Genomic DNA, 25,588 nt, shown 5'->3' with positions numbered 1-25,588 from the left:
TTAGGTGGGAAATTAAATGTGCAAAGTGCTTTAGAACGCACTCAGAAGGTGGTAAACACTCAGTGTTGGTCATTAGATTGTACATAAGAAATGCAGCAAAAGCAAATGATACAGAAAGGTTCAAAGTAAAAGAATGACATGGTTGTACCAGGAATGTGGGAAATAACAACAAAAAGGAAGGGAACGTTACAGAATACATGGTTGAATTTGGACCGAAAAGGCGACTGAGACAAAAAAGAATTGCACATTTCATAAGAGGAGTACAGCGCTACGCCCACCAACATCAGTAACACAGAAACTTCAGGAGGTGAAAGGAGAAAGAGGTGTAAACATGTGCACACGGGGAGATGCCTGGTGGCCAGCGTGTGACGTCACGGTCAGCCTGCACGCTCACACACACAGCTGATCACCTGGAAGGTGAAATGGGCAACAGGCCAAAATGTCAAAGACATTATTTCGTGGTTGTAAGAGAAAAATACAATTAACTTCTTTCCCTCTGTACTGAACTGACTGAATTTTTTACAGTGAGCATGGATTCATTTTATTATTTGAAAAAAATATATAAAAAACTTCCTGTAGTGGAAAATGCAAAAAAAGAAAACACTATTACTTTACAAATTCAGTTGACCTGCATGATTAAAAAATAAGAGCATTAATTCTAAACTGTAAAAATTCACAGCAATAAAAAGTTTGTTTTCTCCTGAAACACATTTGTCCTCCTCCAACACTCTTAGGTCTCTCCCAGTCTGATTCCACTAAATAAGGAAAAACTGAAGCTCCTTAGCAGAACCTGTGTTCTCAGCAAGAGTACCAGAATCTCTCGAGATGTCTTTTTTACTCTTTATGTTACTATGCTAACAAGTCCAACTTGATTTAATATGCTTGATTTAAAGGGGCCCATGTTCCAACATATTTTCCAGAAGGAAAGCAACATCTAGAGCCTTAAAGTCATTTTAAGTTGTCTTCACTGAAAATTACTTCAAGAGGAAAAAAAAAAAGCTTTTCTTCTGCTACAAAAATTTAACTTCATCAGATTCAAATATCAAAATGCAAATGCATTTTGCAAATATCAAATGCAAAAAAGCACAATGTCACATATTAGTGGATTAAACATGCAAAAAATATAATTATGAGAAAACACTATAAATGTCTAAAATTAGAACAGTAAGAAAGGATGTATTTTTCATAATTAGGAATGTTAAAAGTTACTTTAGAGAAAGATCTTAGGCTGGACAGTGAAACTGGGATGGAAGTCTACACAGAGCCTTCTGAAGAGAGCTCAACCCAGGAGGGGGTTTGGGACCGAGGGCTGAACAAGAAAATGTCAGTTTGATTTTCACCAGAAAAAAGCCCCCGCGGGCTGGCTGGTTCCTTATGGCCATGGTGGCAAAATCAAGTCGAGTTCTATCAACTACACAATTACATGCGCAAAACTACAACACGTGTGCAAAGAATACCCCAAAGTTACATAAACTACACAATTACACACGCATAACCACAACACGTGTGCAAAACCACAACACGTGTGCAAAGAATACCCCCAAATTACATAAACTATAGAATTATACACGCAAAACCACAACTCATGTGCAAAGAACACCCCAAAGTTACATAAACTACACAATTACATGTGCAAAACCACAACACATATGCAAAGAATACCCCAGTTACACAAACTACACACACATGCAAAACTACAACACGTGTGCAAAGAACATCCCACGGCAGTCCAACAACAACAGTGTGGAGGCACCTGCAGGTGTTCTTTATGTCTCTCTTTAATGACTAGTCAAAATCTCGCTAAAAATACAAGCCCATCATTACTGCGACCCAGGAGTCAAGGAGCAGCGGGGTTTAAAGCGACCTGCAGGGCCCACAGCCCGGACGACTGACTGCGAGGAGCGGGGGCTGCCAACCTGGGAGGGCCAGGCCCTCCCCGGGGACCCGCCCCGGCGCCCCGTGCACACTCCGAGGCCCCACAGTGTGGCCCGCCCCCAGTCCCTCTGAAGGGGCCCCACACCCCTGCCCCATGCCCCCTGTCTCTCTCCTGAGCTCTAAGGGCTCAGCCTCCCCAGTGTATCTTTGAGCCCCTGCCGCAGCACAAGCAGTAAGAAGGCCAGCTCACTGCCCACTGAGAGCCTGCATCCAGACTTCCACAGCATCGCCACCGAGAGCCCGCGGCCAGACCCAGCGCGGGCACGCCGTGCGTGTTCCGTCCTCCACTCCTGTTTCTTCACCATATGGGGTCGGCTACTGTGTCTCCAACATCCCTTGACTTCTTCTTTTACTTCAAATACAATATATTTAGTATTTCCCCAACCCTCAAATTCCTGTTGTTTTTTTAACTTCTAATATGATGTAGAAAAATTTGCAAATCACATATTTGATAAGGGGTTAAGACCCAGGATATATAGAGAACTTTTAAACTCAGCAACAAAACACCAAACAACTGAATTAAAAAACGGGCAAAGGACTTGAATAGACATTTCTCCAAATAATATATACATGCAAGTAATATATATATATACACACACACAAATAATATATATATATACACACACAAATAATATCATATACACACACACACACACACAAATGGCCAATAAGTCCATGAAAAGATGCTCAGCATCTCTGATCAACTGGAAATGCAAACCAAAACCACAGTGAGATACCATCCCTGATCTGTCAGGATGGCTGCTATCAAAAAAGGAAGGAGAAGAGAAAGAATGCAAGGAAAAATTTGAAAGTAAAAGTAAAGAACAAGTGCTGGCAAAGACGTGGAGCAATGAGAACCCTGTGCACTGTGGCTGAGAAAGCGAAACGGCACAGCCACTGTGGAGACCAGCATGGAGGTCCCTCCAACACTTCCCTGGTAGCTCACTTGGTGAAGAATCCGCCAGCAATGCAAGAGACCCTGGTTCGATTCCTGGGTCGGGAAGGTCCGCTGGAGAAGGGATAAGCTACCCACTTCAGTATTCTTGGGCTTCCCTTGTGGCTCAGCTGGTGAAGAACCAACCTGCAATGCGGGAGACCTGGGTTTGAGCCCTGGGTCGGGAAGATCCCCTGGAGACGGGAACGGCAACCCACTCCAGTATTCTGGCTGGAGAATTCCATGGACTGTATAGTCCCTAGGGTCACAAAGAGTCGGACTGAGCGACTTTCACTTTCCAATGATTACAGTAGAACCACACAATCCAGCACTCCCAACATGGGGGAAACCCTCAAATGAAATGGAAGCAGTGTCTCGAGGTGACATCTGAACCCCATGTTCACAGTGGATAAAACACGCCCAACTGTCCCTCAGCATCTGACCAGCTCAGCAAAGTGAGGTCCATCCATACAGGGGACATCATCAGCCGTGAACGGAGCGAATCTTGACCCCACATGCTCGAGAACAAATGTGTGATTCCACTATGCTCACGAGGTGCTCCGAGGAGAAGAATCACAGATGGGGGGTCAGGGGTGTGTGAGCGCTTCCTGGGGACAGAACTTCAGCGTCACAGGAAGAGGCGTGACGGGGCCGACAGCGGTGTGCACAGACCCGTCCACCAAGCTGTGTGCTGAAACACGGCGGGCGTGCTATGTCTCTGGTGTATGCATTTCACTGAAAAACAAGTGTTGATCACACGCTCACACACACACATACACACAAAATCCCTCAAAACAAAAACCCAACGGCTAAGCCTGATAAAACTGTGTCTACAAACCCAATTTCCGCCTGTTACACTGGAGATCGTGTGAGAACCGTCGCGGGCACCCGCCGCTGGGCAGGGCTGTGAGAGGGGCTCCTGCCCTCTGTGGCCCCAGGGGCCACACACCCCTGGCTGACACAGAACCCCCACTCCAGATACTGATCTAAAGGGAAAACTCGGAGCGTGCATGGAGATTCATTAAAGAAACTGAAGGCCAGAAAGCTCCTAAGGCATTACAACCTTCAGGAGAAGTTACACAGAAACACGCTTGTACTACTAGAAGCATGTGTGGTCCGATTCCAGGCATGATGAGCTAACGTATACGAAGAGGCTGGCAGGACACCCAGGACACTGTGTGGCTGCCCCCGGCCTGGGGCGATCCTTGGCTGTGGGCCTTTCAACAGCCTTTGTTTTTCTACAACAAACACATAAGACTTGCATGAATTGGTCTCGGCTGTGACCCAAACAGGCAGTGTCAGGAACCCAGCATGCCGTCCTGGCTGGTCTCCGAGGTGCCAGCTGTGAGCGCTTCAGTGGGGTGAGGCTAGGGTTCAAGGTTAATCCTGGGGGACACGCTGGTCAGGAAACAGTGAGAGGAACTCGAAAACCACAAGTTAAAAACACCGTACAAGTGGAGACCCAGCATGCGCTCTGTGAAGGGACACGGCCAGCTGCCACTCTGCACTCAGCTTTCTGGAGAACCTTGTGACTTTCTTCAACTGAAAGTGATCAGTGACTCAGAGGTAGGTCCCTAAAGACAGAAAACAGATCATGGGCACAGCATGACCTAGAAAAGTCCACCTAGAAGCAGAGCTTGAAGAACACTGCACCTTCCTAGGGAGGGGTGGTGGTGCTTGTTCAGCTGCTTAGTCATATCTGACTCTTTGCGACCCCATGGACTGCAGCACGCCAGGCCTCCCTGTCCATCACCAACTCCCGGAGTTTATTCAAACTCACGTCCATCAAGTCAGTGATGCCATCCAGCCATCTCATCCTCTGTCATCCCCTTCTCCTCCTGCCCTCAATCTTTCCCAGCATCAGGGTGTTTTCCAATGAGTCAACCCTTCGCATCAGGTGGCCAAAGTATTGAAGTTTCAGCTTCAACATCAGTCCCTCCAATGAACACCCAGGACTGATCTCCTTTAGGATGGACTGGTTGGATCTCCTTGCAGTCCAAGGGACTCTCAAGAGTCTTCTGCAACACCACAGTTCAAAAGCATCAATTCTTCGGTGCTCAGCTTTCTTTATGGTCCAACTCTCACATCCATACTTGACCACCGGGAAAACCTTAGCTCTGGGGGAGGGAGAGGGAGGAGAGGGGAGGGTGTGGAGGGAGGGGGTGGGAGGGAGGCTGTGCTTGTTTTGTTCAAGGACTGCGTGAATGGGCTCAGGGAGAAATGGGGGTCAGGAGGGATGGATCCGCAGAGGGAGCCCGCTCGGGAGGGCGCACATTCCAGAACCTGGTGGCTCTTCTCCAAGCCGCTGGCTGCCCATCCTGCCCAGAGTCACCTGAGGACTCCTCAGCAACATAGCAGGTTTTAAAGGTGCCCCTGGCGGCCCGGATGTGCAAGAGGTGAGCAGGGCCCACTGGAGGCTGCGTGGGGAGCAGGAACACGGCAGTGCTCTCAGCAGAGACGACCTGGCCGGGCGTAGAATCAGGACAAGCAGGCAGGAGGCGGCCCGGCCCCAGCAGCAGCCCCCTGGACGCCGCAGCAGGACAGCCAGAGACCCAGAGGACGGCCGTGCAGCGCCTGGGGAGCCGATGGCAAGGGAAACGGTGTAGCCCGTTCCCAGAGCATTCACGGACCTGGGCAGGGCGGAGACGGGCACAGCCCACAGCCACAGGGGCCACGCTGGGGACAGAGCGTGGGGAAACCTGCGCACGTGCACACCTGTGTGCAACACAGACAAGAATTTCCGCAGCAGCCCTGCTCCTAACATCCAGACACTGTCCACCACAAGCAGGGCAGGCTCTAGCTCAGACGGGGGCGGGGGGAGGGTGCTGGGTGGCTGAGCAGAGGCCTGTGGGGTGACCCCAGGCCTTCCTGCCACAGCCGGTCCACGTGGCCCCCACAGGAGCAGACAGGCACCCACACGTCAGGACGGCCCTGCGCAGAGCTGCGCCCAGACTCGGAACATGTGCTGCCTCGAGCCACCCAGGCTGAGACCTACCACTTGGTCCCAAGCTGCCCCACCCGGCGTCCTGAGGCAGAGAGAAGGCAGCCTGCCCCCCTTGGGGAGAGGGAACTGTGGGGGCACAAGCTGCAGGCCAAGTGACCCCGCGGAGGCCCAGGCGGCCGGGGTGCCCACCCGGGGCAGGCGGGCAGGGCCTCCCTGTGGGTGGCTGGGGAGGGCAGGGTGGAGGCTGAAGAGAGCGGCCACTCGGAGAGCAATCTGGAACTGCATCAGCTCAGCTCTCCTGGGCTCCCCGGATCAGAGGGCATCAGACTCTTCCTGGTCAGAAATGAGAGCACCATGTGGTTAGGAGTGACGGTTCTGGGCATGGTGTGCGGAGCGGCGGTGGTAGGGGTGTCAAAGGCCAGAGACGTCGCCAGGTGGCCCACCTCCTGCCAGGGCAGCCAAGGACACAGCCCGCCGGGCGTCTCAGGTTCTCAGGGGACGGCTCCCAGGTGCAGACTGCCCATCAGCATGTGTATTCCCTAGGACCCTCTGCTGAGACCCTGAGACAGCGGCCGTTCTCCAGAACACCGCGCGGGGACGGGCTTCCCCGGTGACGCTTCCTGATCCTCTTCCCTTTGTCATCGGTCGTCCTCGCTGGCTCATCCAAGGACTGCACACGCCAACCCGCAGGCGTGCGCGTGTGCAGGCGTGTGCATGCGTGTGTGGACGTTTCGATGCCACAGCTGGGGAAACGTCCACACCCCTGGCCCATCTCATCCTGCCACATTCCTGGGCTTCAGGGTCAAAAACAGAGACGAACTTTCTAAAACCAAATGACAGGTTTCCAGAGCTGGGCAGGATCACACGGAGGCTGTGTGGGCTGGAGGCGCAGGGCTCTGGGCGAAGCCTGCGCTATCCCCACCTCAGAAGCTGAATTACTGGCTTCTCCTGAGATCACACCAAAATAAGTTCCAAGGCGGTTTCTCTGCCATATTTAGGGTGTTTGTGCGGGAGTGGCGACAGACATCTGGCTATGATACTTTCTGGAATTTTGGCTATGTCTTTCTGGCCAGAAAGAAAACATTAAGATTTTACTGGAACAGCAACTTCAAGTCTTCCAGAATGGGACTTCATGACCAGGGTCTGTCCTCCTACTTGTCCCATATTCAAGCCAAAGCTTTTGCAATTCACAGAAAAGAAAAGGAAGCCCATTCTGGAAATTCTGAGTGTGTTCGGAAACGGGGAAAGCGGGCCCCCACCCCCACCTGGCCGCAAAGGCGGGACACTCACTCCGGGGAGAGGTCCCCCTGCCCAACCGCGCTCCAGACGGCTCTTTCAGCCACCAAGTGGCCCTGTCCACAGACCAGACCGCAGGGAAGCGACAGCCGACCTCAGTCCCTGACCGGCCAGAGAAGGGCCCAGTACGTGCCCCCTCCCCGACGCCGCGCCCACGGCCCAGGGGAGGCCCCTCAGGCGGCACAGGCCCGGCATGGCCCTGCGGGGCGCCCGCCAACAGAGCGGGGAGCTGGACGCTTTCCACTGCCCGCCTCTGTGCGCAGGGCCAGGGGGCCGGCACGGCCTCCAGACGGCTTCTCTCACGGATCAGAACAAAGACTTTCCGGAGCTGAGGCCAGATCTCTAATTTAAAAACCATGGAATTCATTTAATTAACTGAAAACAAATCATGACTTTGCCAGATCAAAAACCTGGCCGCTGACCAACTGGGGAGCCAAGAATGCCATTGATAAATGCCCAACATCGCTTAAAATAAGTCACAGCTGAAGCTCCACCCTGCATCCGTCAGACAGACTTTTGCCGCCTCTGCCTGCCCTTCCACACGAAACAGAAGTGATTGAACTAGTGACCAGTAAGAAGAACCACATCTTGCTCCATCATCTTACCTGACTGTAATAAGCTTAAGTTTGTTGCACATGTGCGAAGCTACTCACAGACTGGCAGCTATTACTCATAATAAGACACAGAAGCTGAAAATGCAGAGTCAGTAAACGGTCCTGCTTCTATAAATTTGCATGACCACGCTAAATGGAACTTCAGTATTTTCAGATATCACACAAGGCGGCCCCCGCTGTCTGCCAGCCTCAGTGCCCAGGCCTGCAGGCCCTGCCCCTGGCCTGTGTCCCCGGCGGTCCTCACCACTCCGGGGTGTAGAGACGTTCACTCCATGTGAGGTCAGGGGTTCAGCAAGATGCTGAGCTTCCCAATGACTCACCATCAATCCAAGGAACCATCCCCCAAAGGGACTTTTTAATGGTACAATTCTCATATTTGGGGCTCAAAACTTTCCTTTCTTAAGCCATTAAGAATTTTAAAAATTTTAGCTCAAACCACAATGAGACACCACTTCAAACCCACCAGGACGGCTAGACTCAAAAAGTCAGGTAATACTGCAGGTGAGAACATCGGGAAACCGGAAGCTTTGCTGGTGGGAGGGAGATGGGGAGCCCCCTGGAAGGCAGTGGGCCGCCCCGAGCGCTCACACGTGGGCATCTGGCCCAGACACACGGACATGGGTGCCCCCAAGACGTGCACATGGACGGTCACAGCAGCAGTGTCCGCTGCATCCCGGGGGAACGGCCCCAGCTGACAGTGGAGGAGAGAACGGGGCTGTCGGTACCGTCTCGCCATTCACACGGTTCGCTGAAGCCACGGTAGGCCAGGCACGAGCGGGGAAACGGGAAGAAAAGTCGAGGGGCCGCAGGGACGGCAGGCGCGCTGCATGCTCTCGTGGCTGCGCAGCGGACACGGCCTCAAGGCAACACAGGGCTTCTCAGGCGGGGCTTACACGTGTTTAGAGAGCAAACGTGGCCCACGGCCAAGCAAGAAGGTGGTGACACGCACGCACAGGGGCAGCGGGCTCAGCTGACACACAGCCGCAGCTTTATAAACAGTGGGCGAGAACAGCCGGGCGGCCAGAGAGCCTGACTGTCGCCGTTTGATACTTTTCTCTCTCCCCACAGGCACCACGGAGTGCGATTCCTCCAGCAAAAGGGAAACAGTACCGCACACTCTGCTTGGGGGGAGCTAGCCACAGAAGGCCACGCGCAGCCCCTCAGAGGGATGGACAGAGACGTCCGCGGGGACAGGACGCTCGGGGGGAAGGACGGAGACTCACGTCTGCGGGGACAGGTCTTGGGTCTCCGACGCTCGGGGGGAAGGACGGAGACTCACGTCTGCGGGGACAGGTCTCGGGTCCCCGACGCTCGGGGCAGGGTGAGGGTGGAGCACACTGGTGGGGTGGGGGCGGCAGCTGAAGGGCGTGGGGGTCCCCGTGAGGATGAGGCACTGGGCAGCTGACCGCAGTGACGGCAGTGCATGTCTGTGGCCACGTTACAGCCTCTGCCGTGTACGCTCTCCGTGGGTGGCCATGTGGTCACACGTTACACCCCAGTGAAGCTGCTACGCGTGTGCAACGCTGCTCCGGAAAAAGCAGGCCCAGCTTCGGAGCGGCTGACTGTGGGGCGCACGGGCAGCAGCGTGGGGTCCAGAGCTGTGCGGGGGCCCCGTGGGTGGTGGGCGGAGCCGGGGCTCTGGGGGGAGGGGACGAGCTGGGGCCTGGGGGCAGGGGGCGGGGTGGGGGCTGCCTGTCACACTCAGCCCGGGGGGCTTCTCACAGAGGCAGAGACAGTGCTTCAGAAGTAACCACACTACTAACTGCATCCTCGGCCCCTGAGACGGAACCTTCTGTGTCGCCGTGGGCCTCGCCACGCTGCGCCACCGTCTGTACCAGGAGGGAAGGCCAGCACATCAGCCTGCGGGTTCACGGACACGACCGTGGGACACTCAGGGGGAAGAAAGCCAAACGAGCACACGCTCGGCGTGGGTGGCCAGAGAGCCGCCACAAACAGCCAGTGAGTCCCTAAGGTCCGGGGACGCTGCCGCACGGGGAGAAACAAAGACCCTCTGGGAGAGAGCACGCCCCCCGCCTAGCTCGTCCGCGCCCCGCCCGGCCCTGGGCCACACGTGGACGCAGCCTCGCTGCCCTGAGCTGCCTTCAGCAGCAGAGCCTGGCTCCAGGCCCACGAGACCTCCTCTGAGCTACCGACAGCGGCCACCGGCCAGGGACCTCCCGCCAGGCACCCGCGTCCACACCAGCCCCCAGCGCAGAGCAACTGCCGGGACACAGCACGCCTCTCAGTGCCAGCCTGCTGGGCGAGGGGGTGGGGCTGGCGGGGACACAGCGGGTGGTGACGGAGGGGCAGGGAGGGGGCCCGGGCAGAAGCCAGCCTCCTCCGTGCATCCGGGACCCACGGGGGGCGGGGGCAGGTGGGCACGCCTTCTCTGCAGCCCTTCCCGAGCAGCCGAGAGGTGTGTCAGCAGATGTGACACCGGCACCAGAGCTCTGGGACAGTTTCTTTGCAGAGACCGTGGTCCTGGCCACCAGCAACGGCTGCTGGGAAGGGCTGGCGAGTGCTCCCCGGAGCCCCGCTGGCCGGCAGGGGGGCACAGCAGAAGCTGCAGGGGTTAGCCCTAGCCGGGACCTCACGGCTCCCGCCTCGCACGCCCATCCCCACGCCAACACGGCTATGCCAGCTCGCTGGAGGGCGAGGGCCACAGGCAGACAGCTTCTGGCTGGGCCCAGACTCAGGAGTGAGGCTGTGCCAGCCCCTCAGCCCTCTGAGCCAGGCCAAGCCAGGAGACCCTCCAAGCCAACACTCAGACGTGCAGGAAGCATTAAAGGTTCACTCAGGTTATCAAGGCTGGGGGTGGTTTGCTACTCAGCAAGGCTAACTGACACAGTTGTGGAGGATAGGGCACTTTCAATACAACTAATTTACAAAAATATATACTGAGTTTTAGCTGCTCCTGAAAGGCAGATAGCAGTGACCTCAGGCACAACTTAAAAAGTACCCTATCCAACTCATGATGAGCAACAACAATTTGACTCTTTTAATTTCTGGACTCTGCCAAGTATCTCAAAATACCAAACATGACGGTTCTATCTGATTAAAGGAAACAGCAATTTCAGTTTGTTAAAACTTTGACAAGTTTGATATATTCTGAACCTTTACCCAATGGTGTCTCTGATTTACAAGTGAATTTCCCAGAGAAGAATCACACCTTATTTGTGACTCAGCAATAAATGTCTGCTTTTCTCCTTTTTTGAGCCTAGGTTTAGTTGATAAAGACTATTAACCAGGACCAAAAAAACGATTCTCCAAAAGTAAAGCCTAAATAATGCAACTCTTTTCTTTTCTCTTCTTCCTTCCTTACTTCCTTTCTTTCAAAAAATCTGAACCTCTTCTAAGCCTTCTTCCATGCTAAGTAGCTTCAGTTGTGTCTGACTCTCTGTGACCCCATGGACTGTAGCCCACCAGGCTCCTCTGTCCATGGGCTTCTCCAGGTAAGAACACTGGAGTGGGAAGCCATGCCCTCCTCCAGGGGACCTTCCCGACCCAGGGTTGGAACCCGCGTCTCCCGCACTGGCGGGCGGGCTTCTCACCACTAAGCACCTGGGAGCCCCTCTGAAGCCTGGACCACAGCAAGTGCATTCACCACAGGGCAGCTTCGTGGTGGAGATTCTTCCAGACTTTGGGCTGGAAGAGACCTGGGAGCCCAGCTAATTCCCAGACTGTAACCAGTTCCTCCAGGTGACTCATCAGAGGATGGTGAGAAGGTGAGAGAAACGGAGAGCTGCCCGCTCCCCGGGGCACAAAGTCGCCTGCTCCAGGTTCCCTGTCCTGCAAAGCCGGCCTCTTGCAACATAGGAGTGTTGCTGACAGTGGACGGGCAGGTCCTGCCAGTTTCAGTTACCTGCCCGATTAAGTGATACTTGCTTTCTTCCTCGGGTGAGACCTAAAGACCTGCAGGGTCCTGGAGTCCAGACACTAGGAACACAGGCACTGGATACCTGCCCCAGAAGATGTGAGCAAGAGAGGCCGGTAGGCCCTGGACTCCGAGCTGGGGTGTGGGCACCTCCCCTCCTCCCAGCCCAGCTGGCCCCCCTGCCTGCTCCCCACGCTCACCTCCTTCCTCACCCTGCTCTCACAGCGCTTTCTGCAGGCAGGCTCCAGCTTCCTCCAGCCCCTCCTGCCTGCCCACTTTCTGTGCAGCCCCCGACCTCCCCCCAAGCACAAGCAGCCTCTGCCCAAGTTAGACTTCATTCTCTCTCTAGTTCGTCACGTTAAGAGCAGGGAAATGCTGCCAAAGGTATTACTTTAAACCAATAAAAAATACTAGAAAAAATAATATATTTCTGTATTCTCTGGCAGCTCAGCTGGTAAAGAATCTACCTGCAATGCAGGAGACCCCAGTTTGATTCCTAGGGAGATCCCCTGGGGAAGGGATAGGTTACCCACTCCAGTATTCATGGCCTTCCCTGGTGACCCAGACAGTAAAGAGTCCACCTGCAGTGCGGGAGACCTCCGTTTGATCCCTGGGTCAGGAAGATCCCCTGGAGGAGGGCATGGCAACCCCCTTCAGCATTCTTGCCTGGAGAATCCCATGGACAGAGGAGCCTGGTGGGCTACAGTCCATAGGGTCGCCAAGAGGAGGACACAACTGAGCGACTAAGCATACACACACACTACGAAAATAAGCAACTTTTAAAAAGACCATTCATTCTAATGCTATTTGGAAAATCAGAAAAATTGTTTTCAAACATTTGCTATATTCAGTTGCTTTTGCCAACATTATCAGTGCAAGCTACTACAGGGAACTTTCAAAGTAAAAGTGTTCTTATTGCTGAACCAGAAAAACGAGTTCTGTGTGAGGCTCCTCATGTGCGAGGCTCAGCCCTCACCCAGCACCCTGAGAAGCAGGGCCTGGAGTCGCCCCCCATGCAGACAAGGAAGAGGACACACGGTGAGACTGAGGGGCGCCTCTCATGCAGCCACTTGGCCACCAAGACTCCGGAGCGGGCCAGCTGGTTCCCGCCCGCACAAAACGGCACTCAGCCAGCCTCTCCAACGCCCACATTGCATCAGAAGCTTAAAGGAAAGTCAGGAGAATGTTATTCTCCAGGCTCAGTGTTTCCAAGCGTTTTGTTACCCACCCACTTAAGGCAACTTGATAAACAGGCAAAGTCTACCAGCAATGTGGAATTCGGCACCTGACTTTCAGCGAACACGAGGCACAGGCCCAGGGCTTCTTACCTCGACGTCAAACACCTCGATGGAGTCGTCCAGCAGCTGCACGCGGAGCTGCGTCCTCGTCGCTGGCCGCGTCGCCCCTGCCGGGGGGCCCAACCCAAGCTCCAGGGTGCTGACGCCTGCAGGGGTTGCGGTGCCCAGGCGTGCCCCTGGGGTCTGCAGGACTCTGTATGTTCCTTCCAGCTCCCCCATTCCTCAGCAGCTGAGAGGGAGGAGTGTGCTGAAACAAATAAAAAACCCCCAATTATCTTCAGTTATTTCAATTTTAAAACAACATAAGAAAATTACCGGGTAGACCGGAATTCTCAGCACTGATTTGTACTTCCGTGAGTCTTAAACTACCTGGAAACAGTTTAGAAAGCTTATCTTCTCCTCATACATGGGCGGGTGGAGCACAGATACCAGCCAGAGGCAGCCCAGGGACAAATGTTTCCGGGGTGTGTAGCCTTGGCGGCGCCAGCGGACCTGCAGACCCTCCGAAGGGGCCCCCTGGAGTAGGGCGGCCCCCAGCCACCTGCCTGTCCTTCCCAGCCACCTCTTCTCACCCCCAGCCCAGAGGTTCAGGTGCCGCCCACACGCTGTGTGCACGGCCTAGGGCCTTCTAGCAAAGGTAGGTGGGTACGCACAGCTTGGGTCACAGGTTCCCACCCCGCCGACACGGAGGGGACAGTGCAAGGAGGGTGGATGGAGATGCCGGGGCCGCCTTTGCCAGCCCTGCAAGCCCTGGTCTCTCAGCTGCGTCTCCAGGCTGCAGAGGCGTCGCCAGGAGTTCAGAGGAAGCTCCAGACCCAGCACCGGACGGCAGCGTGGCACACGCCACGGGAGCCCCGCCTGCTGCCCTGCCACCCACCCCCCACCGCCCGCTACCCCGGCACCCTCCTCACCGATGAGGACGCTGAGGGTCTGAGAGGGTCAGAGGTGCCCCGGGAGGTACCTGTTCCCTTCCAACCCTCCCTGCTGTGTGGGGGAAAGGTCTCCAACCCTAAGCTATTAAGTTGAACAGAGCCCATCACATCATGGTCTTTAACAATGAAAGAATGGCTAAGTATCTGCTAGAATCTAGTAAAATAGGCTTGCTTTCATTCGTCCTTGTTAATAAAGTTACTTTCTACTTATGGCAAATTCCCTTCTTAAATATGCCTATTTATGTACAAAAGTCAATTTAAGGAAACACACTTAATGGTTAAACATGGTAAGACAAAAACAAATGCCAGATGTTTAATCAAGAAAGAATGCAGATGCCACAAAAATTATTTTATTTTGCTTAATCATCTTCAAAAATCTTCGACTAGCTTGCAATAAATATTTTGCAGAATTAATCTCACTAGACTCCTGGTCCTCTCTGTTTCACGCAGATTTCACTGCTGAGCTCCCTGGCCGCCTTCTCTCTTTCAACCTAATTTTGTTATCAAGATAAACTAACTCACGAACTTTTTATCTCTTGAATTAAGGTTGAAAAGCTTCTCAGTGACCTGCTGCCAAGCGCCTCCTGCTTAAGACCTACTCAGTAAGGCCTTCCCAACCGTCCGGCTGAGAACTGACTTGCACGTTTGGTTTATCAACAAGCAAATGGAAAATGAGCCAAGACCGCCGGGAAAGTGAGACGTGCACAGCCCGAGAACAGTGACGAGGCGGCTGGTCATCCTGCCGGACACGGCTCCCAGCCGGCCTCCGCACAAGGCAACGGCTGACCCCGCGCGTGGATGGGCACGCAGGTCACCTGAGCCGCGAGGGCGGTTCAGGCTGGCGGTCACCCGCTGTCCTCAGAGCTCTCCCTCCCGGCTGCATGGCCCTGGGAGAAGTAATTCTCACTGCGGTTAACGTCACGGGCGTCAAAGAGCACGCGGTGCGTCATGACACAAGGCGCTGCAGAGGCCGCGGCCACGATCAACGCGGCAGAAACCTGCTTCCACGTCGCTGAGTTTGAGACCCGTGAGGTGCTGAGAACCATCAATGTGCGCGTTTTCATTCCAGCTTCACAAACGTGAGAAGCCACTGCAAAAGCAAGGGTGTGAAGGAGGACGAGCCCACCTGCCAGCCATCCCGGTGTGCAGACAGGCGAGAGGGAGACGCGGTCGGCTCACGGCGCTCACCCACCACCAGAAGAGGCCCTTCTGGAACAAGCTGTGGGCACCAAATGATCATTTCCCTTTTAAGTAAAGCTACAGTTCTGAAGCAATATACACAACCAAGATATTTTTTTGAATCACTTCTGTTGTGTATTCCATAATTCTCATTTATATTTTTTCATAAAAATTTTAGATGGAAAAAATTTCTTCAGGTTCTTCCCTTTGACTTATTACAAGAAAGTCATGAAAAAAAAAAAAGAAAGCCATGTCTAAACACCTACTTCTTAAAAATAAACAAAAACCAACAAAAAACCCAAAGCAAGCAAGACTAAGCTACTCTACTCATTCAGGTGAGGAGCAGCACGAAGAACGTGCAGGGAGGCTGTCCCAGAGAGTCAGGGCTGGGTCCCTGTGGGGGCTGCCCGGGGAGGGCACAGGGGGGCTGCAGGTGTGGCCAGCGCAGCTCCACGGCGCGACTGCACACTGTCCACTCACAGCTCATCAGGCTGTGCGTTTGATTCACGCAGTTTCAACAGCACAGTTAATCAACGACAGTTTCATCTCTCCTAAGAACAAAAGATATATTAGATAAATGGAAAAACACTTTTCCTAGATCAAGGAATTCTAAAACATGGCCTTTGCAGGTTTATATGTCTTCTGAGCAGCAAGCTTCTGTCCCAGTAATTTCTGCCTGGTCAAAGGGAGATACCCACCCAGCTGAAGCCAAGACTGAGGACCACAAGACACCCTCACATCCCGGAGGCTCACCTGGGGAGGATGACTCTCCTGAGAGGACCCAAGTCCACGGGGCACCCTCCTGAGGACGCTCCAGGACTCTCCTGAGAGGACCTGCAGACACTCCAGGACCAGACGAATCTCCTGAGAGGAACTGAGCCCATAGGCACCCTCCTGAGGACGCTCCAGGAGAGGATGACTCTCCTGAGAGGACCCACGTCCACGGGGCACCCTCCTGAGGACGCTCCAGGAGAGGACTCTCTTGAGAGGACTCGAGCCCACAGGCACCCTCCTGAGGATGCTCCAGGAGAGGACGACTCTACTGAGAGGACCCGAGCCCACAGGGCACCCTCCCTTGGACGCTCCAGGAGAGCTCTACTTGCTATCACGCATCGACAATGCGCACATACCTCCTATTTAACGACTACTCATCTTTTAGCTTAAGAAAGTTCAGGAAACAAGGAACTTGGAAAATCAGACAGAACCACCATGTTGCAAACAGCAGTCGACCTTGGTCTCACTCTGGAGTGAGCAGCAGTGACAGAACTTTCCCTGTAGGAGCTGAAGTTGCTTGTTCAACAGTCTTGCCTCAGCCTGACTGTTCCTCTAGCCTGACCACGGGAAGAAAGGAAAAATGTATGCACTGAATCTGCTTTACATAAATTACAGCCTAACAGAAATTACTTTGTCTTGCTCTGTGTGCTTATAAATAAACATTAAAAAGGCAAGAGTATGCAAACTAGATGAGACACACAGCAAGCGCTTCCCAGTCCTACAGGCTCTAACGGGCAGAAGGCAGCTCCTCTGCTGCCAGAGACAGACCTCTCCACAGACCCTCTCCAGGGGGACCTCTTCAGGGGAACCCTCTCCAGAGACCTGGAGCGAATCAATCAAAATCCAGGGACTGACGAGGAACTCCAGTTCACTTTCCTTCCTTCCTTCTTCTACGTGATCAAAATGTTTTGCAGTCTCATTCCTAAAACTATTTCTGGTGGCTGGATATAGTTTCCACCACTGATGTCTAGTGTTACAAACTTGGCTCCTATATATTCTCATTTAATAAAAAAAAACTTCAAAACCACCTTGTGATGTATAATTCCCATTCTAAAGTTGGAACAACTCAGCTCAAAAGTCTGCCGAAGCTCTGGGTGACAACGTGTCGACGCAGGTTTGTAACAGAGGTACCACTGGGGCAGAGCAGTGGCGATGCAGGAGGCTGTGCGTGTCGAGAGTAGGAGGCATGTGAGAAATCTGTGGAACTTCCTCTCGGAGCTTCCGTGAACCTAAAATTACGCTACAAAAAGTCTATTAAAAAAAAATGGTCTGCTCCCAAGTTGCCTCCCCCTTGGCTGGAAAATGAGCATGTGGCTCACTAGCAAGCACAGCCCTCTGTCCACAGCAGAGGAAGCTGCTGAAATTTCTATCACGAGAAGAAGGTCTCTATGTGTTTCTTTGGTGTGAAGGTGGATACAAGCCAGGTGCAAAGCAGGTGTGTGGCACGTGAGTTCTGGTTAAGAGGAGGACCATGAACACACGCATCTGCTTCCATTCAAACAAGCACGCTGGAGGATAAATTACCCAAACAACCGCCTCTGGCGGGACACTAGTGCTGGGAGGGCAGCGTTGGGAACCCTGTTTCTGGAGTCTGCAGTGCTCGTGTCTCAGCTCAAGTAGGGAACCTCGTCAATGGTCTCACATTTGCAAAGCACTTTTGCCACATAACAGAACCTGTTCTCAGAAGTAACACTGGCCGTGATGGCCTTGGGGGACCAAGTTCTGCCGACCACAAGGTCTTTGTCTAGTAATTCCAATATCCGTATCATCTGAGCTGTAGCCTGTCTTCTCTCCTGTGAGCTGGTATTTCCCTAGTTCTATGTATGTCGGGTAATTTTGGATTGTATCCTGGAGAGTTAAAATACTGTGTTGGAATGGTACAGCGGGTAAGAATTCACCTGCCAATGCAGGGCACATGGGTTTGATCTGTGGTCCAGGAAGATTCCACATGCCATGGAGCAGTTAAGTCCTTGAGCCATTACTACTGAGCCTGCACGCTCCAGGACCCACAAGCTGCAACGTCTGAGGCCTGAGCATCCACAGCCTGTGCTCTGTGAGAAGCCCCTGCAGTGAGAAAGCCACACATCACAATGAACAACAGCCCCTGTTGGCCCAAACCAGAGACCCTGAGCAGCAACGAAGAGCCAGTGTGGTCACAAATAAGTAAACAACGTAAGCAAAACACTGCACTGTGAGTCTCTGGTGTCACTTAATCCCACGAGAAGGTGGCATCTCTGCTTTAGCTGCACTGGCCTTGCCAGGGTCGGGTGGAGGCCTCAGCATCAGCCCCACCTGCAGAGGCTGCACCCTCCCTGGCGCCCGCCTGGCTCCCAGGCTGTGGTCCCCCCCACTGAGTTCCCACGGGCAAGTGGTGCAGAGTTGGCCCCATGTAGGCATAGCTCAGCACTGGGCCCACAAATTCATCAGCAACTCTGCGGTCATCCCTTCAGGCCCCTTCTCCACGGAGGTCAACCCGCAGGCTCCCTCCACTAGGGTCGCCCCCTCTCCACGGGCATCAGCCCCTCGGCGCCCTGTCCACAGCTCCCTGGCTTACTCCTCAGTTCTCCAGCCAGGAGCCTGCAGCTGACGCCCTGTTTGCTGGGGGCTGCCCCGGCCGCAGGAGAGAGAAAAGAGCGCCCCGGAGTCACAGGCGTCTGCAGGCCCTGCTGCACAGGCCTGGCTGGAGGACAGGGAGAGGGAGGGGCTATGGTGGCTGTCTCCCCGTCTCTCTGGAACCCAAACTGGGCAGCTCCTCCTGCAGCCCTACCGGTTTGCACCTGGAGCCCATCTCTGGGTTCTGGCTGCCCTGGGAGCAGTCTGGGGAAGCTGGGGGAGGCGGAGGAGGAACAGAAGATTCACTGCTCGTGCGGCAGTGCTGGCCGCTGTTTCCTCACAGCTGCTCCGCGCAACCATCCAGCTCTGCCCCCAGGGCGGTGGGTGAGCTGGGGCCGAGGGGGCTTATGCCTCTTCCCAGAAACAGAACTCGACCCCTGGGCATCTAGAGCGCATCTGCATGGTGCTCTTTGGGAAGACGGTTGATTTTTATTTCCTTCCTTCCGAGGTCTGTCATTTTGGAGTTGCCTCCAGAGATGAACACGCGTTACTTCTGAAATTAGATGGTTGCTGGGCAGAGGACAGCAGGGGTCCCACAGCGGAGCATGGCTCACCTTCAAGGAGAAAGCAGGGGACCTACCCTGTGTCTCCTCCTCCTCAAACAGTTCAGTTAAAGTCAAATGATCATTTTTCAACAGTCTCTGGAACGGGTTTCTTGTTCTGATAGTGAGACTTGTTCCCCCAACATGCATCTTATTAACTGTCACCAAGGCAGCTGGGATCTGAAGGACGCGTGAGACAGAAGAACTCCAGTGATTTGTGGAACGACCCAGAGCTGCTTCCTCCTTCCAAACACGCCCCACCACCTGTCGGAAGAGGTGCCGAGCATCCTTACCACCCTTACCACGTGTGTCCCAGGCACCCTCAAGGTGCTGGCCACACCCTGCCCTTGTGTGGCCATGTGACTCTGGCACCCATCTGCCTTGTTTCTGGGCTCCTCGCTGGCACGGCCCCTTTCAAGGTCCTAAGAAGGGGCCCTTTGCGAAGCCTTCTAGGAAGTTCGCACATATATTCCAATGGCAATCAACAGAGACTGCTGCCCCTCCCACCCTGACCCTGCCTGCGTTCTCCTTCCCCAGGTCATGTGGCTCAAGACAGCACCCAACTACCTGCACGAGGAGCAGGAGACACGCTGAGTTCGGGTTTAATGGGACACATTTCCGTTTTCACACCGAGGTTATCACCAGCCACTACGCCGCAGGCCAAGCTCCGGGAGCGGCGCTGTCGCCAGGGGTACTCGGGTCCGGGGCTAGGGGACAAAGTGCAGGTCGGACCCCGTGGCAACATGAATGGCCCCAGCAGCGCCAGGTGCAGGGGGCGTGTGGGCCTGGAGAAGGAGCAAGGCTGGCAGTGCAGGGGGCCAGACGCTGCAAAGTCATCACAGACACGTGGGAAGGCAAGCAGAGCGTGGCACTCAGTGGTCAAAACTGCACCGCCCGCCTGTCAGTGAAAAGAATTTACACTGCAGCGGTATGCTTATAAATACGCCACAGAGTTTTACCTGCTCTGAATGGAATTCTGCAAAACAGAATTTATCAGAACTCCTGCTGTTCCAAGACACAATCTGTAGCTGTACTAGAAAGAACAAGCGTGAAACCATGTTTTATATCTCCTAACAGTCAACAATAAAGATTTCTGATCAACCATGCTGGAGGAGTCACTGAACTCATTCTATTCTCTGTCACACTAATTCAAAAGTACATGGCCAAGTGAAAAGTGGTACAGAGGTGTGTGTCTAGGGCTCAAGACAATACCAACTCTTATCTGCTGCCGCTGCTGTTAACTTGCTCAGTCGTGTCTGACTGGTTGTGACCCCATGGACTGTAGCCCACCAGGGTCCTCTGTCCATGGGATTCTCCAGGCAAGAACACTGGAGTGGGTTGCCATTCCCTTCTCCAGCGGATCTTTCTGACCCAGGGATTGAACCTGGGTCTCCTGTGTTGCAGGCGGATTCTTTACCACTTAGCCACTGGGAAACAGATGTGTCAGATAATTAACAAATATGCTATTTTTCTGGATTTTTCTGACTGTTGTATTAATGTCAGCTTTGTCAACTCTGTAACGCATTTACTTTTTCTCATTCTAAATAAATATTTGCACTCCAAGTTAATTTTTATTTCTAACACTTAAAGAGGCCTCCTCCCCCACACTGGGTAAATCTCAGGTCCCATAAAAACTGCCATTCACTCTGCCCTGATGAAACCTGACTCATTCAAACATTCAGCGAGCACCTTGCTTCTGAACAGAGCAATTCCAAGACCCTATAAGCACAGGAGCCTCTGAGAGGAGAAAACCTCCCCCATCACAGCGGGGAAGACACAGGAGAGAGTCTCCTAAGTGCTGGTAAGAGCTGCAAGAGGTGAAGCCAGAAGCCGCCAGGGATCTGGTGGGTGGAGAGGGAGGGAGGAGGCCTCAGCGAAAGGTGGGTGTCTGCGTCAGACCCCCCAAGTGTCCCGAGTGGCCGCCATGCCCGCCCCTGGCTCACAAGCCTTGCCACACAAAACAAGGAATTCAGGCTCAGAATTCTAGGTTAGTGACTTGCAACGCGCGTGACCTCAGCTTTCCCCCCACCCCCGATCTCACCATGTGCCATCCCCTCTTGGGCTTAAGGGACCCCACGTGTCGAGTACGGGATAAGCCAGAAGCGGAGATGCCTGTGGAAGTGGCCCGGACCACATGGCGGAGTGCGGGTAGCACCAGGAACACAGAGGAGGGGGCGCGGCTGGTCCTGCCCGGCCGACTCTCCAGCACGGAGTGGAGCTGGGCCCATGGGGGAACGGAGGACCGGCTGGGCAAGCGCGGTGCACATGGGCGGGGCCCTGAGGGCGCCCACGGGGCTGTGCTGGGCTGTGGGGGTCCTGAGAGCCCACCTAGGAGGTCTGGGTGGAATCTCACCACCTGGTACTCTGCAGCTGGGAGCAATGGGTGAAGACAGGTTCATCACTGCACCCGACAGCATCAGAGGGCCTTTCTGGTCTTGAATTTTAAAATGACCCTAAAATAAAACTACATACATCACTCCACCTTCTCCTCTGATCCTTGTCCACATCCTCATATATTTTTAAATCAGTGTAATTGCTGTGTACGAACTGCTTCGCCTTTTTGGTTAAGATATCTTTTTGAACGTATTTCCAGGGATCATGATGGTTCAAATTTTGTTGGGAGGGAAGGGTTAGAAGGGGGTTGCCGAAGCATGTCTGGGGGCTGCAGAGTGTTCTACCACTCTTACATGCAGTGTGTATACAAGTTTGTTTTCAAAACCGGGATTCCAAAATCAAAACCTTTTATCACTTATTGCTAGCTGCTCTCCAGAAAGGTTAGACCAGTTTGCAGAATCGCTAGAAAGCCATCACATTCTGGCCTCTATCATCTTACGCTCTGTGGAGCCCTCACCTTTGACGCCCTGTTGCCAAGGTAAAGCCTGGAACTGACAAATATGCTGCAGTCCAATGATGCTCCACACATGGGATCTCAGAGAGCAAGACTGGGGTGACTTCGGCTCAGCACTCAAATTTACAGCGGTTTTCCTGCAAAGAACGCCAAGCTGTGTGCAGGAAACTTGCAACCTACGGAGCAAGGCTTACAAGAGAGTGGGTGAAGGAAAAGCAGGAACGACCTGAAAGGATAAGCAGCAGGAACTGCTACTGTCTCAGGACAGAGGCGGCACTAATGTGCCGAGAGGCAAAGTGTTTGGAGAGGAGAGGAGGGGCCCGATGGGTTTAAAAGCACATGCACAGAACTATCCATGCCTCCATCTTTGCTTTGTCAACACAGGGCATACCCTTCCCCCAAGCAGGACAATCTGCTTAAATACTCTGCCTCCTTTTCTCTGGACTGTGCACTCAGACTGCTCTTCTACTTGATAACATGACGGCTAACACCGATTAAGCACTTAGTGGGTTCCAGGCATCTAGCTACTGATGCTTAATCCTCACAACAAGTCCATGAGGCAGGTAAACTGCAACCTCATTTGTTGATAAGGAGCCTGAGGAGAGATACGTGAATGTATCATATAAACTCCCCTTTTGGGAAAGGAATTAGTACAGAAGGAAGCAGGAAGTCTACCAGGAGAGGAGGTCCAAGCAGGTAAACGAGCCAGCAAACTTCTGCAGCTCTTGCCAGCCTCTGGTCCAGAAGGCTTAGTGCTCACTGAGGGTCTGCAGCAAAGCAGGAGTCCCGCCCCAGGAAGCAGGTCCAGGCGACATCCAGTACTGGCCACCCACTCTGCTTCCAAATGGGGCCGGGGCCTGGCCACATCATCTCTGCATAGTTTGAGACAACCTGACTGCAGCCATGAATTAAAAGATGCTTGTTCCTTGGAAGGAAAGCTATGACAAACCTAGACAGTGTATTAAAAAGCAAAGACATCACTTTGCTGACAAAGGTCCACACAGTCAAAGCTATGGTTTTTCCAGTAGTCATGTACACATGTGAGAGACGGACCATAAAGAAGGCTGAGCGCTGAAGAATTGATGCTTCAAACTGTGGTTTTGGAGAAGACTCTTGAGAGTCCCTTCGGCTGAAAGGAAATCAAACCAGTCAATCCTAAGGGGAATCAACCCTGAATATTCATTGGAAGGACTGATGCTAAAGCTCCAATGCTTTGGCCACCTGATGCGAAGAACTTACTCACTGGAAAGACTGAGGGAGAGGAGAAGAGGGTGACAGAGGAAGGAGACCGTTGGATGACAACAGTCCCTCAATGGATATAAGTTTGAGCAAACTCCAGGAGACAGTGGAGGACAGAGGAGCCTGGTGTGCCACAGTCCACGGGGTTGCAAAGAGACATGACTTAGTCTTAGAGACTGAACAACAAAACAAAATACAAATACCAGGTGTGAAGGGCTTCATAATCCCTCACAGAGAGTTAAGTCTCTGGTGTAAGGAACTCAGAAATTTCAAAGAGCAGCAGAGAGAGCCTTAGATCTGCCTGCAAGCAAAGCCACTCCATGCCTGCCCAGCTCCCAGGTGCTCCGTCATCCCTCCACACCACCAGCACTCTGGTGCAGTGCCCCTGAAGGCCATCAGGCTCTCCAGAGTGCTCTGCCCAAAGCTCCCTCACAGAAAAGGCAAAGGCACAGGGAACAGCCACCCCGAGATGTAAATCTCTCCTTTCACTGTGAACTCACACTATTTCCTTCAGGGCACCTCCTGGGAATTTCTGTTTTCACGGCAATTACCACCGACTAGCACGTGGAAGGCCTCCGGAGGCTGCGGCCTCCAGGGTGGGTGTGGACCCCGGCCTGAGCGATCACTGGTTATGGTCGGGTCCCAGCTTTCTGAGCGGCCTTTGGATTCCCCCTAGGATTGACTGGCAGCCCTTCCAGGTTTCCCGGAGTAAAAGCATTAACACCTAATACCAGCCTTAAGATCATTTAAGGAAAGGCCAAAAAGGGCATGGCCACAAGTCGCCGGAGCTTCCACTTGTGGTTCTGCCCAGGCCTCCACGCGGGGCCCTCCCCGCTCACCCCGGGGCCCCCACGCGGGGTCCTCACGCGCCCCCCGGGGCCCCCACGCGGGGTCCTCACGCGCACCCAGGACCCGCAGCGGACAGGCTCCCCACACAGCGCCCTCCGCACACGCGGCCCGCCGCCCGAAGGCCTTCCCAGGCCGGGAGCAGACTCCTCTGGCCGCTCGCCGTCTGGAGGCGCCCGCCCTGCCTCGGGCTTCGGCCCGCGGCCTCCGCCGCCCGCCCCCGAGGCGCAGCCTGGCCCCTGCTCGCCCGCTGCCGCGCGGCCCCGCGCCCTCACCGGCTGCCCGGCCCGAGCTGTCGCCCGCAGCGGCCTCCGAGTCCGCGCCGGCTCCGCCCGCTCCCTACTGCCCGCGAGCCGCCCCTGCTCCCCGCGCCCCTTCCCCGCCCCGCCCGGGGCCCCGCCCCCGCCCCGCGGATGCGCCGCCGATTGGCCCGACGGCCTCTGGGGCGGGGCCTTCGCGGCCGCGGCCTGGAAGGGCGGCAGAGAACTCTGATTGGCGGATTTGTAGGGCGAGAAGGAACGCGCAGAGTCAGATGTCATTCGGCCAGCTCGGCTCGCAGCGCCGCCGGCGGTTCTGGGCGGGGCGTCGGCTCAGGGGGAGGGGCGTGGTTACGGCTGGGGGGGCGGGACGTCGGCTCGGGGGGCGGGGCGCGACTCGGGCCCAGATCCGTCTGCAGGCTGGTGCTGACCTGAACCGTGGCCGCCTGCGTTCCTGTTACCGGATCCTGCTACCAGGTGCTCTTCTCCTGGGGCTTCCGGGGTCGGCCTAGGGGCGCCGAGGGCCAGGCGAAGGTGTGCTGCAGAGGAAACGGGCCGTGCTGGGAGGCCAGCGTCCCCCTAGCCTTCGCGGTCCCCTACCGGGGAATGGAAACGTGGCACCATCTCCGGAGCCCCCAGGCCCTCCTTCGAGCAGTTGAGGAAGCTCCTTTGCATTCTTGGAGATCCAGCTCAACTTGCCCCGGGAGCCCTGCCCCCGCCGCCGTCCCCGCGGGCAGGCCAGGAGCGCCCCCGCGCGGCTATCTAGGGAGTAAGTCCCGAACCAACCTGGAGAATCCTGGTTGGTTGGCCTTCGAAACACGTTTCACCCAAGTAGCTTTCCGCGGGGCTGCCTCGGAAGGGCACTCTTGCCCCCATCATTCCCACCCGATTTTTTTCTCTAACCGGCCCCCAGCACAGAATCCCGCACCCCGCTCCCAGGGCACAGAACCCCCAACAGGTGCACACTGCCAGGGGGACCACACAGGGAGACCCTGGTCAGAGCGGCCGGGAAGCCAGGAGAGGCCAAGGAGCGCACGCTGGAAGCAACACCCGAGGGAGGGACGGGCCTGGAGAGAACTACAGACGGAAAGGGGCCCAGGCGGCCCTGGGTGGAGGGGCTAGGGGACCGGCTGCCACCCCCAGGTCAGGTTCTCAGCATTCCTCCCGGTCAGTCCGTCGTCGTCCCTACCGTGAACGAGACCTTGCTTTTCTCGCGTTTTCTGCCCGGTGGGCAGACATCATCAAGCTCTCACTAGAGCCCCTTTTTATCAGACCTTCACTATAAGGAGACCATCAGTTCCCTGGTAAATCCTTTCTTCCCAGGCTTCGTGGCTCCCTCTTTCCAGCTGGGCTCGCCAGTACAGCGCTGTTATGTACTGATGTTCCTGCGAATAATTCCTCCCCATTTCTTATACACAGGAAATGCAGAAGTTTCTCTGAGTCTTTGAGAAAATCTTACACCT

At 54.5% G+C, this 25,588-nt stretch overlaps 1 protein-coding gene across 4 annotated transcripts in view; it reads right to left on the bottom strand.

The window, feature by feature from the left end:
• FARP2 (FERM, ARH/RhoGEF and pleckstrin domain protein 2) overlaps positions 1-24,210 on the bottom strand; it is an 89,948-nt gene extending 65,738 nt beyond the window's left edge. For all 4 annotated transcript variants that reach the window (XM_065917215.1, XM_065917216.1, XM_065917217.1 and 1 more), the window contains exons 1-2: positions 24,144-24,210; positions 12,926-13,142 (exon numbers count right to left, since the gene is read on the bottom strand). In XM_065917215.1, coding sequence (XP_065773287.1) covers positions 12,926-13,114 — 189 coding nt within the window. In that variant the 5' untranslated portion in view covers positions 13,115-13,142; positions 24,144-24,210. The remainder of the gene's footprint in view (positions 1-12,925; positions 13,143-24,143) is intronic.
• Between the last annotated feature and the right edge of the window lie 1,378 nt (positions 24,211-25,588).

Source organism: Muntiacus reevesi, chromosome 1 (genome assembly GCF_963930625.1).
Source record: "Muntiacus reevesi chromosome 1, mMunRee1.1, whole genome shotgun sequence".
Classification (NCBI taxonomy): domain Eukaryota; kingdom Metazoa; phylum Chordata; class Mammalia; order Artiodactyla; family Cervidae; genus Muntiacus; species Muntiacus reevesi.
The sequence above is the reverse complement of the archived record's forward strand: the minus strand, read 5'-3'. Positions and strand labels throughout refer to the sequence as shown.